The sequence below is a fragment of the Primulina tabacum genome, chromosome 5, assembly GCF_025594145.1.
Source record: "Primulina tabacum isolate GXHZ01 chromosome 5, ASM2559414v2, whole genome shotgun sequence".
In the NCBI taxonomy this organism is placed as follows: Eukaryota; Viridiplantae; Streptophyta; class Magnoliopsida; order Lamiales; family Gesneriaceae; genus Primulina; species Primulina tabacum.
Genome location: NC_134554.1, coordinates 7,873,861 through 7,887,037, shown reverse-complemented (window position 1 = coordinate 7,887,037; position 13,177 = coordinate 7,873,861). Strand labels below are relative to the sequence as shown.

The following is a 13,177-nucleotide window of genomic DNA, read 5'->3' as shown; positions in this document are numbered from 1 at the left end:
ATAATTATATATCATACTAATACAAAAGGCCAAATGATCTTTTTTAGTCGCTCGAAACCAAATCTTCTCTTTTTTCTATTTTAAATTATTTACGAAAAATCTATAAGAATTACTTATTATTCTTAGGTCATTTTAATTTTAAATTTTTTTTATCACGTGAGACTCTACAGTTACTGCCTTTTGATCGGTGCATATTAGATAATGCAAATAATGTTAATCGAGTAACTGCACTGAACAAGTCATCTGTCACAAGCTCTTCCGAAATAGTATTGGCAGGAGAATCAAAAACATATAATTATTTTTCAAGACTTGCAACTGAAGTGTACAAAAAGTCGGTATTTAAAATTTAACAAGGCCATATAAAATAGCAAGTTTATATCCTACTCTTCAATGTATTACTGAACATTAAAAAAAATAAAAAAAAATTAGAAGTTTTTAATGTACAAACCTATTAAACTACCTCCTTATACCATAATCAAAGAGAAATTAACAACTATGGATCCCAAAATATATAGATCAACACAACTAAGCTGGTGTTCTAGAGGTAAAGAACTCTTAAACGTTCGATCACCGGATGATGACCGAATCCGAATCGACGAATACTATGTTGTTCCATGTTTGTGGTAATCATAAATCTTCAGGCCTTGAGAACTGGGAGACCTCGATTCTCTATTTGTAAACCACTGCACTGTTTTTCTTGCAATTGATATCCAAAGTCTCCTTATTCTTTCAGACTCGATGCTATTTTCGACAACAAAGGAATCTGTATTATCCTCAAAATCTGTGAATCTTGAATGGATTACTATCTCAGACATGGATCTCTTGTTAATGCGACAGGGAAAGTTTGTTTCAAACTCGAAATTTTTTGTCGAATTTGAGGTTGTAAGAAGGCCAGGAAAATTCGAGAAACTATGTCCAGTTTGGTTGATAGAACTCATCATCTGATCATTTTCCTTCTGAATCTCCTCAACTTCCATGGATTTCTTCCTCATAAATCTTGCACTTAATGCATCATTAAGAAACTCCGAATTCAAGAACTCGAGGTCGGAAGAGCTCACGTTGCTCCAACGATTCTTGAAAACAACATCAGAACAACCAACCACCCTGTGGTTGAATCTGTGGAACTGTTTCTTGAATTGATCAGCACTTTGTCGTGTCGGTAATTCGCCTTCTTTCGTACCCCTCGGAGACAACCACCTAAAGCTACTACCAATGCTAAATCTTGAATATCCAAGGCCATTTTCTTCTCTTTGAACATAGAGCTCAGAATTGGATTCATCTCTTGGCTCACCACATTGGCTACTTAAAAACCTCAGACTATTCGAACATGGAAACCCAGAAACGTCTTCCGGACTAATCTTTCGCCTGCAAAGGGGGCAGGTTGAGTGTTTTCGGAGCCACCGGTCGATACAACCGATATGAAAAACATGATTACATTTTGGCAGCAACCGAAGAATCTCAACGTCTTCGAATTTCGACAAACAAACCGAGCATTCGAGCCCTTCCCGTGATCCTCTTATAGAAGAAAATCTGAAGAAAGGGAGTGACTCTATCACTGCTTTATCGACCCCGGATGCCCTACACCTCAATTGAAACAGTCCATCTCGAATCCGTTGGCCCGCGTTCCGAACATTCACCCCACGGTGGCAGAATTTGGCATAGATCAGGAGAAGATTTGCTAGAAAAAACAGGATGGATAGACAACCGAGCACAATAGATAGACTTGACTGAAAATTGATTGAATCTTCTGCATTATGTAGTACTTGTGCTCTAACATCAACGATAAAAATCAAGAAAATGAAATGGAGAAGCAGAAATAATTTGATCATGTTCAATTAATAGATTTACTCAGAACTTATACATAATAGATATAACGAAATATGATTTTTTTAACCTTTTTATCCTAAATTTTAAAAAATATTCCTATCCCTCATGTCCAACATATGTATGACACTCAACATAGCCGTGTCCTCACGACATTACTATCGTGTCGAATTATATATTTTTCGTCTTAATCATCCGATCCATTACCTGGCATGTCTGACACGTATTCCTATCGTGTCTTTACCATATCTGTGTTATTGATATATCCGACTGTGCATAGTCTTGTTTTGGAGTCACAGCATAATTTGGTAGCCTGATCCTCTCTCATTTTAACATGGTGCCGCCAGTCGCCACAAATAGCATAAAATTGTTTACCATGACTTGCAAATGTGCTTGTACAAAAAGTCATTTAACAACCCAGTACAAAAGAGTATGTATTGATCCTATGTATTATTGATTGATACAATGAAAAATTGGGAGTTTTGATGTAGAAAACTATATATATATATATATATATATATATATATATATATATATATATATCCGCCTCGTACCAGAATAAAAAAAGAATTAAACATGTATGGATCCCAAAAAACATAAATTAACATAAATAAACTGGTTAGTGTTAAAGAAATTTTCAATATATATTTTCTTACATAGCTTTTAGGAATCAGATTTGGGTTATAGTTTTTGGGAGATGATTTTAGTGTCTATTTAAATCGTGATCAGCCCCAGTTAAACATAGTACAATACGAATATGAAATACGATACATTTTAAAATTCATGGTATGATATTTGGATTAAAGGTGCTAACGGATCGAATTCAACTACCGCATTATTTTTGTTAGACGAATCTCTACCCCATCCTGATTTATGAAAAGTTATTATTTTTCACTTTAAATATAGACCAGGTTGATCCGTGTCACAGAAACAAATTCGTGACACAGTCTCACAAGAGACCTACTCAAATATTATTAAATTTTATTCAAAACTATAGAAATCGAGCTAGGCTCAAACAATGCAAATATCACATTTAACTCATAAGTTTAATATATCAACTTATTATTATTATTTCCAATAAATTTATTCATTCAAAATTAAATGAGCGAACTTGAGTCTTGACTTTGAGCATGAATAAGGATTCGATATTCAAGTTCTAACCAAATAAATCAAGCTCCAAATAGAACTTCAAGTCGAGATGAACATAAAGCCAAATGATTTCATTTTTTGAGCCTACAATAAAATAGATTACCACTCATATAACCACGTATATATCGTACTCTAATCATGTTTTCACGTGGTTATTGTTTTTTCATCTTCATCTTCGGATACATCATATGATATATTTGACACATGTTTCTGTATATCCTTGTTATACCCCTAATTTTCGTATATGCAACACAACCATTCAATTTTTCTGATTGCCCATACACAATATAACCTAATCTTCTCTCAATTTAATGGAATCACGTCCACAAAATTAACATATAATTGTTTATCAAAACTTGCAATTAAAGTGTTCAAATTGTCAGTCAACAAGCCAATATAAAAAAGCTAAGCTAGTATAGATCCTACAGCTACTCTTCAAAATGTATTACTGAAACAAAGAAAATTGGAAGTTTTTAATGTACAAATCTATTTAACTATCCTCCTCCTACTAGAATCAAAGAGAATTTAAAACAAGTATGAACCCAAAAAATATTAATCAATAGAACTAAACTGGTGTTCTAGAGGTAAAGAACTCCAAGGATTCGACCACCCAGATGCCCGAATCTGAATTGATGAATACTATGTTGTTTCATGTTTGCATTTATCATAAATTTACTGGTCTTGAGGATTTGGAGGCCTCGATTCCCTATTTGTAAACCACTGCACTGTCTTCCTTGCAATTGGTATCCAAAGCCTCCTTATTCTTTCCGACTCGCTATTTTCGGCTAGAAATGAATCTGTATTATCCTTAAACTCTGTGATTCTTGGATGAACTACTATTTCGGACATGGATCTCTTGTCAAAGGGATAGGGAAACTTTGATCCGAACTCTAAATTATTTGTCGAATCCGAGATCGTAGCAAGGCCTGGAAAATTCAAGAAACTATGTCCAGTTTGGCTGATGGTACCCATCATCTGATCATTTTCCTTCTGAATCTCCTCAACTTCCATGGATTTATTACTAATAAATCTTGCACTTGATGCATCATTAAGAAACTCCGAATTCAAGAACACGAGGTCGGAAGAGCTCAAGTTGCTCCAACGATTCTTGAAAACAACATCAGAATATCCAACAACCCTGTGGTTGAATCTGTGGAACCGTTTGTTGAATTGATCAGAATCCAAATGACTTCGTTGTATCGGTAATTCGTCTTCTTTCGTACCCCTACGACTACGAGACAAGTACCACCTTAAGCTCCTGCCAATGCTAAATCTTGAAGATCCAAGGCCATTTTCTTCTCTTTGAACATAGAGCTCAGAATCGGAATATTCCCTTAGCTCAACTGATTGGCTACTCAAAAACCTCAGACTATTCGAATATGGCAACTCGGTAACGTCTTCTGGACTAATCTTTCGCCTGCAAATGGGGCAGGTGGAATGCTTTTCGAGCCACTGGTCGATACAATCAATATGAAAAGCATGCTTACACTTTGGCAGAAGCCGAAGGATCTCAACATCTTCGAATTTCGACAAACAAACCGAGCATTCCAGCCCGTCTCGCGATCCCCTTAGAGAGGAATATCTGAAGAAAGGGAGTGATTCTACCACTGCTTTATCGAGCCCGGATGCACTAGACCTCGACCGGAACAGCCCATCTCGAATCCGCAGGCTCGAGCTCCGAACACTCGCCACCCGGTGGCAGAATTTGGCATAGAGAAGGAGGATAAATGTCAGAAAAAACATGATGGACAGAAAACCGATCACGAGTGCTAGACTTGGCTGAAAGTTGTTTGAATCTTGTGGACTTTGTTGTACTTGTGCTCTAACATCAATTATGAAGATCAAGAAAATGAAATGGAGAAAGGGGATAAATTTGGTCATTATCAATTGATTCATGTAGAAATTAAGATCTCCAAATATCAAAATATGGGCTACTAATATATTAAAATAATTATACTTATATTACAAGTGGGTAGTTGGCTTTGGTATACATAAATATTTTTCAATGGAAACTTTCAGAAAGGATGTATCTTAATAGTTGTCAGTTTCCTTGATTTCTTCCTTGCTTGGCCTAATGTCTTTCAATTTGTCCAATTTTATTACTTTTTTTTAAAAAAATTTAAAATGTTAATGTAGGGTTAGGTATTTGCTTATGTTATCTGATAAAGCTTTTATTGCACACTTATCCATTGAAGTCATCTTTCAAAACGAAATTTATTGGATATATTCTAGATTAATTGACTTAATTCTCAAAACTTCCCAAAAATCGAACTAATCGTATTCGATATTTTACAAATAATCAAATTAAATTCGATGGAATTAAAAAAAACGGACTAATCGAGCTGAAAAAACTGAAATAATTATCTGATTTGTTCGGTTTTGCGAAATAATATCAGCCAATGTAACCAATTAATCTTTTTTTTTAAAAAAAGTATAACAGTTGAGTCAACAAAGCAACCAAACATAACAACAAAACTAATTCGATCGACCCCATTAATCAGAATACTAAATTATTGTTCAATATATATTTTTTTAAATCGGTTTTTAGTAATCGTTTTTCAATCGAATTTTGAATACACTTGGGCAGTTTTTGACCGAATATCCTCACATGGGATGACCATTTAATTTTTAGTTTCTAACATGATTTTAATTTTTAAAGTCTTACAAATTACTTTTGCCTTTTTATGTAGCCTTCTTTTTCAATAGACATTATAAGGCAATTAAATTTTTTTTTTTAGTTGAGGAGGATAACATAACAATTGGGTCTCGAACATGATACATCGTCCTAAACTTAAGAATTTGGAGTCAAATGAGCTACAAATCATAGGAGAATTAATTTAGCCCACGTAGAGTTTAATAGATACATCACAAGCCTAAGAATTAATGCAACTCTTAGCCATTATACCATCTTGAGTTGTCATTAATTTGTGAGGTAGCAAATCAGTCAATATTTTATCTATCCTTCGGCCACCTAACCACGTCTCTAACTATAGCTTAATTAATTTCAACTAATGTGATTATTGAGTAAAAACTTGCTCCAAGACTATGTAATGCACGGGTTTCTTGATTTATATGGGGAAGCCAGGAGGAAGGTTGATATCCCCAAGATTAGTGGCATGAAGCCCGAATACATGGATTACCCCGAAAAACACTACACGACATTTTATTTTTTCAATAAAGAAGCAAGGGATCGTCTAGATCTCCACTAAATCCGCCCCTAGCCGCACAGAATTTCCCGGTCTACTCCATATCCACCCCCAGCGTACTCGTTGGAAATTCATCAGGAAAAACAACTAGATGCATACAAAGCTCAAACAAATTCATTACCAGATGCTATATCATAAATAATATCTGAGAAATATGCTTTCGATTATTACACGACACTCATACCATCTATAAACAGCAAGTACAAACAAAACCGAGCAGAAAAGCTGGTATATGAAAGATGTCCAATCGCATATTCGGAGGATGCCAATGTTATTGATTCACCCTCATGCCAAAGAAAAAAAAAAAGAAAGAAAGAAAAAAGAATCCTTTCAGTATCTTCACATTCACAATCAGCTATGTGCGGAGGCAGCCGGATTGCTATTCGGTAATGATGCTAAACCAGTTCCAGACTCTGGAGTACTATTCTCTTCACTAGCATGCCGTATAAATCCTTCTGGAGACATGTGGGACCCATGGCAAGCACACACTATCCTTATTTGAGTAGGACTGTACCGGTAAGTCACACCAGATATTGTCCTTCCATTGGGACTCGGGTCGGTAGTAGATACCCAAGGAAGGTTTGGATACGTACCACAGCCTCCAAATTTCAGGTCTGCAGCAATCCCTGGTCTTATAGCAGGATATTCCGAAGGAAATGATTCGGCTTTGGGATCAGATGTATCCTTCACATGATGGGTTATGTTGTTTCCCGTAAGATCGCCTTCTGCAAGAGAAATAGAGCCTTCGTCTCGAACATGCTGTTTACCATTAGTTTTTCCATGTTCAATTGCTCTACCATCATACTGTGTAGACTCAAAGGTCTTGTGAGCGATCACAGGAGCGGCTGCTACACCAATAATACAAATTGTTAAGAAAGGCAATAGCATTTCCAACGGCCAATTGAAAGATATCCGTGAACTAAAATCAGTTAGACTGAAACTTTTGTACAAACTAATGACAAGGTGAAAAGAACAAGAATAATGGTAAAACCAATTGATTTATTATGTCACATGTGGTGGCTGCACAAAATAGCTAACGAGTTCCAAAATTTTGATGTGCGTGTAAAAATGATAGATCAATAGCATGTGCATTAGGAGAAGAAAATTATTTAAAAACATTTTAGGGGAAATATCAGAAGTACTCTTTTTGGACACATTTACAATCTGCTGTAAAATTGCATAACACCAGATCTATATTTCTGTCTTACTTCAACCTAGGAAATCAGAGAGTACCATAGGTGCTCGTTTCCGGGATTAAGAGTAATTAATAAAATGAATGGAAAGATGAATAAGAATTCATATGCGACTAGGGCAACAAATCTGTTGTTTTCACAAACATCATTCTACCGTTGCTTCCAATTAAGAGTCGAGTCAATATCTCATAAAATCACTATTTAAGAAGCAATTAAACAGTACTTGCATTAATATCGATTCAAAAGCAATCTCTGCAAATGAGAAGTAAGCATGGACTATAAGTTGAGTGTTAAAAAGAAGTTAAAATTATGTTATGAGCATATTTTTTTAATTATGTAAGAGTATAATACAGAGAGCTAAAAAGATCATCAGATTGCATGCACTGAAAAACTTTTAAGCAGATTCTGAATAAATAAATTCATATTGATAACATGCTTTGAATTTGAAGCATGGAGCAAAAGTATAGATCATAACAATGGCTTAAGTGATTTACAAACCAACCAAAGGCCATTTTTTATGAGGAAACAGCAATAACTCAAAAAGGTAAATTTTGTGATAACTGAAACTCGATGCAATTTATGTTGTTTGTGATAATAAGAGAGGAGACCAGTATCAGATGATAAGTGCAAGTCATGATCATGTCTCAACAACCACTCTCATTTCCAATATGATGCATTAATCTAGTCGATTGTTGGTTGAACATCTCAAACTCTTGAGCTATAAGATGAGCCTTTCAGCTTGTACTACATTTTACTTAAAATAACATGGAAAAGATATAATGACAAATGAAAGCGTAACCTTGATTAAGCTTTCTGCTGTCATTTTGCATGTCTGAGTTTATGGGATTCTTTCCCGAGAAACCAGAGTGAATTTGTTGATGATGAGAACCAATGCCCCGAGAATTCTCCTTGTCCAATACGGGAATCTGAACAGCAGGGTATCCAAACATCAACGGAAAATTGGGAGGTACACCCGTCTGGATACCAGATCGCTCACTATTTCCGCTAGTCATACCATGGACCACTACAGGCAACGGATAGGTAGAAACACTAGGTGCACCAGAGAGATTAGAATCCTTTATAGATTGTGAGTAAGTCATGTTCGCTAGGTTTGTCGGTTGAGATGGAAAAGTAACATTATAGGAATTTGGCAAGTTCGATATATTGAACTCCTTTTCTGATGAAACGGCAAATCTCTTTGGACCTAAATGTTTTTTGCTGCTTGGATCACCAAATGCATGAAGCTCCTTTCGTGCACCAGATAGGCTTCCACTTACTACGACACATTTTGAGACATCGTCGTAGCGAGACACTTGCCTTGATGTCGAACCATCGACTTCTGAATCTGCTACATCTTCATTTTCGGCAGCTGACCCATCACATGTCTTTATGGAAATGTGAGATGTCCTACTCTTATCAGTCAAATCAGGGTGAGAAGTTTCTTTCTCATGCCTCTTCTGATGGCATTTCTCATTAAATGGGCCTTTTCTCTTTTCACCTACACCAGATCTATTTTCTTCTTCAACTTCAGTCGACCTCCTCTCATTTGTAGCCCATGTTTCCCCAGTGATCGAATTCTTGGAAGTTTCTGAATCCGCAGATGCTTTGCCAAAGTTTTTATAGAAGTTATCTTCGGATTTTAGGGGATGTTGTTGGTTTCCACCTTCTAGAAAGTTTTTGAACTCGTTAATCAATTTACTACCTCTGTCACCTTCATCCGTTCTAACGTCCGATGAGCTACCATATTTACCTTTCAGTGAATTGTTACTTCCACCACAAGGTAGAGCCAAACTTAGATCAAGACCTTTCTCATCTTCCATATCTAAAATATAAAAACCTCACACTGTTAACCCTCTACTATAATTACCTCGTCGAGTAGCAATGAAGCCTTCAAAACACTAGTAGGTAATTAAGAAACCATCTGTGGCTTAAATATCTGTATCAAAACATATTTGATTAGAGGACACTGTACTGTATTATCGAAAAGCAAGCAAGAAAATATTCATCCAAGGAAATCATCTCACAGCAAGACTAAATACTAAAACATTTAATTTAAAGTGCAAATATTATAGATCAAGTTTAGTAAACTACAGAGGAAAATTGAACCAAAGTTCATTAAATTCAACTATAAAACCCACTAAAAAAGAATTAACAAAACGTTCCAAATACTACACAAAATCTTGTATTTGACTGGCGTTTCTTATATTTTCTCTTTCTTTCTATGCCGTAAATTACCATTAACTATTCCTGCGACGTTGATCAACAAAACACTATCGTCAAACAACATTTCTCAACAGAAGATAGAAATGTAACAAACCAACCAAATCAAGCAAGCAACTTCCAATTTTTAGATCTAACCAGATAAATAGACAAACCCAATTTTAATTAAGTAGGTCAACAAAAAGAGCCGGGTAATCGTGCGAAAAACCCAAAAAAAAAATGAAGAAAATAATTCTCCTCCAAAATAAGCAGAACCCACAAAAATTAAACACAGTTGCAAATTAATGCTTGTCAGTTGAAAGGGGAAAACTGAAAAACAAAGGGAATAAATACCTGTAGCTGAGGATGAAGAAAAATACGCAAGCAAGGGAGTTTATGTGGTGGAAGCGAGAGTCCCTGTAATGTGATCGGTATCTAAGCCAAGAGACCCCAACTTTGTTTTATTATTTTCACTTTAAATATTATTCTGATGAAGCACGTGCTATTTGGTTTTAACTATTTTGGTCAATAATTACTTTTCTCGTGCTAAAAATATACATATGTTCTATTTGTAAATTTTACAAACGTCTAGTGTTTATGTTAATTTATTCTTAAAAATTAAGAAATAATAAACTAAGTGGTTTCAGTTTGAAATATAACTTATATCTGAAATTATAATCATGTCATCATTTCTAGAGTTGTTATAAAATAAACAAAAAGACGAGGGTAACGACGAGTCCAGGTAAATTAAGCACTCAAGCTTGATTTGCTCAAGAAATGTATTGGTCTAACTAAACCGATATTGAGGTGGAGTATAAATATTAAATTGGCAAAAACTTGTGTTAGACGGTCTTATAGGTCGTATTTTGTGGGACATATCTCTTATTTGGGTCATCCATGAAAAAAGTATTACTTTTTATGCTAAGAGTATTACTTTTTATTGTGAATATCAGTAGGGTTGACCCGTCTCACAGATAAAGATTCGTGAGACCGTCTCACAAGAGACCTACTCTATTAAATTTTATACGCAGGTCGCTACGAATCTGGTGATAGATTACATAAGACCCGACCCATCTAGTTTAATAATAACCAGTAATTATTGGCATAAGCATCGCTCGTGTTTAAAAGAGGAGAGGCAATGAAAGTTGCAAAACATGTGAATGCTAGCTATTACACCAATACGTACCTTTTCATATTCCTATTATATAATATGGCTAGCAAACCATGTGAATTGTGTGTCAATGCTTTTCTTATCATGATACAAGATACTATATTTCTTGTTTAAAATTTAATTATGTTGTTTGTGATTAATTTATAAGTTGTGCGCATAAATTAATTTAAAAACCTTTAAATTTGGTATCATTTTAAAAAAATTCTTACTGAACTTTAGTTTAAATTTTTACTGAACTTTAGTTTAAATTCCTCAACAATTTATCAACAGATATTATTATAATTAGACCGAAAGTACATATTCAAAGGTTTCAAATGCAAAAGATAACCTACCTTTTAACATAATTAGGTAAAGACATGTGTGTGTTTCAGGTGAGAATAGTAAAGTCATGAGTATGTATTATCCATAATATCAACAATAGACCAAAAATAACGATATAAAATCCTAAATTTATCAATATTACAACTCTTCATCGTTTTTACTTTTTGATCTTAACATCTTGTTTTCGGCATATGCGAGTGAGTTTTGATAGCTTCTCTTCATCTCATATGCCAATTGATTGATTTTTTTTCTTTTTTCGTGCTCTTATTATCTTATTTTTTTTCTTAATTTTTCTGGCATGTGGTGAATTATTTTTTCCGGTGGACCTGAAGTTGAAGTACTCTTCCTTTTCTTAACATTTTTCGGAGGTGGCTTGTAATTTTTTTTATCTCTCACCAACCCTTCAACTATCATGGGCACTATGTCATTATGTTGTTTTACATTATTGTCTAGTATAAACAATAATTTGTGTTTGACATTATTTTGCTCCTCAAGTTTTGGAGATAATGTTCATATCTTTCATCTTGATATTTAAAAAATATTATTTTTTTATCGATGTGAAAATCAAAGAGAAATTGTTCTATTATGAAATATGCTACTTTCAATGTCTTGTCGATAAACTCTTGTATTGGAAAGCCTATCGACACTGCATCAATATCTTCAAACAAAGTGATTCTTGTCACCAAATTATTTTCTTGTACAATTAATGATACGCGATACATGTTTGAGCAGGTCTATTGTGAGACGGTCTCACGAATCTTTATATGTGAGACGGGTCAACCATACCAATATTCACAATAAAAAAGAATACTCTTAGCATAAAAAGTAATATTTTTTCATGAATGACCAAAATAAGAGATATGACTCACAAAATACAACCCGTGAGACCGTCTCACACAAGTTTTTTCCTACATGTTTACGTTTCATTGTATGTTTTAAATATTTAATTATCCTATATGTATTTATATGATGATGTGTCATATCATCTTACCTACAAATGATCTTACAGTCGAAGTCGATGCAATGGATGCAATTGTATCTTTCATTTGTATGTAAACTATGTAGATAAAGATGAGATCTAAGTTATGTATACCTCTGTTAGAGTACATCTTTCCTTTTGCAACTTTGAACATGTAAATACCATGACTGGACAACCAAATCATAAGAAACTTAGTCACAGAAGTCGTATGATACGAACAACTATTCAGCTGTACTGACGATGACTAACATCAAACGTTGGAGCAAACTGAATTTTAATACTTCCATCATATGCTTTTAAGGCCCAATAGTCCCAATCACAGGTCTAAACAAACCAAAGAATACAGACAATCCTAAAAAATATGCACATATATATATATATATATATATATACTCATTTCTATTTTCTTTTTTGTCTTGTATTGAAATTTTTTTCTTTTCAATTGACAAGTATCACCCTGAAAATATCTGGATAAATTCCACGGCCTGACTTTTTTATTTGGGAAAATGGGTAAAATTCAATGAAGAGATCAGGGAATTAATAATAGGGATTTAAAATCGAAGAAAAGTAGAGTATTTAATAAAAAAAAATTCCCAAGTATCTCTTTATGTTGCAACTTTGTGGGGCCGGGGATTTGTTGAGGCAAAAGATGCTTACGAAATAATTTGAAAATGCCGTTTGAATTGAGAACTTTTATAATTAGTAGTAATAATTTCGATTAATGGAAATTGACAAAAGGGTATACAGAGTACTTTAGTGTCTCAATATAATAATAGAATAATCATATCACCTCAATCTAAAAAATTAAATAATCTAATCTAATCTATACATATATATATTATAAAAGTGTGAAACAAGGTCAAAGTTTTTCTATTGTGTATTGTCAACTTTGTCCTTAGTTTGTACATACAGGAAAAATTTAGTGAGGAGTTTTTTGTCAAATCAGTTATTATGATAAGGACATAATTGTCAAACTACATTTATGTTAGATAATGATCAAGTTGCCAAAAAAGTGAAACTTTAAAATTCTTTGATTTTTATTTTTTTGTAGATGAATTGAACAAACATTTTTCACAAAAAAAATTAATTTGAAAAGATTGAAATACCAAAATATATTTGTTTTATTTGCTTATAG

The 13,177-nt window shown here is 34.0% G+C and overlaps 3 protein-coding genes across 4 annotated transcripts; all 3 read right to left on the bottom strand.

Annotated features, from left to right (window-relative positions):
* Positions 1–419: 419 nt before the first annotated feature.
* LOC142546129 (E3 ubiquitin-protein ligase ATL42-like) lies at positions 420–1,848 on the bottom strand. The gene has a single exon (XM_075653655.1). It carries the CDS (start codon positions 1,827–1,829, stop codon positions 603–605), a length of 1,227 nt encoding a protein of 408 aa, XP_075509770.1. The 5' UTR covers positions 1,830–1,848; the 3' UTR covers positions 420–602.
* A 1,462-nt stretch (positions 1,849–3,310) lies between these two features.
* On the bottom strand, positions 3,311–4,960 carry LOC142544687 (E3 ubiquitin-protein ligase ATL42-like). The gene has a single exon (XM_075651723.1). The coding sequence runs from the start codon at positions 4,867–4,869 to the stop codon at positions 3,646–3,648; it is 1,224 nt and encodes a 407-aa protein (XP_075507838.1). The 5' UTR covers positions 4,870–4,960; the 3' UTR covers positions 3,311–3,645.
* Positions 4,961–6,271: 1,311 nt separating this feature from the next.
* Positions 6,272–9,192, bottom strand: LOC142546126 (ninja-family protein mc410). 2 transcript variants are annotated; one of them, XM_075653650.1, is made up of 2 exons: positions 8,172–9,192; positions 6,272–7,027 (listed from the first exon to the last, which is right to left on the bottom strand). In XM_075653650.1, the coding sequence occupies exons 1-2, from the start codon at positions 9,190–9,192 to the stop codon at positions 6,531–6,533; spliced, it is 1,518 nt and encodes a 505-aa protein (XP_075509765.1). In that variant the 3' UTR covers positions 6,272–6,530. The 2 variants fall into 2 exon arrangements, with proteins under 2 accessions (XP_075509765.1, XP_075509766.1); XM_075653651.1 differs by having other exon boundaries at positions 6,272–7,024.
* Between the last annotated feature and the right edge of the window lie 3,985 nt (positions 9,193–13,177).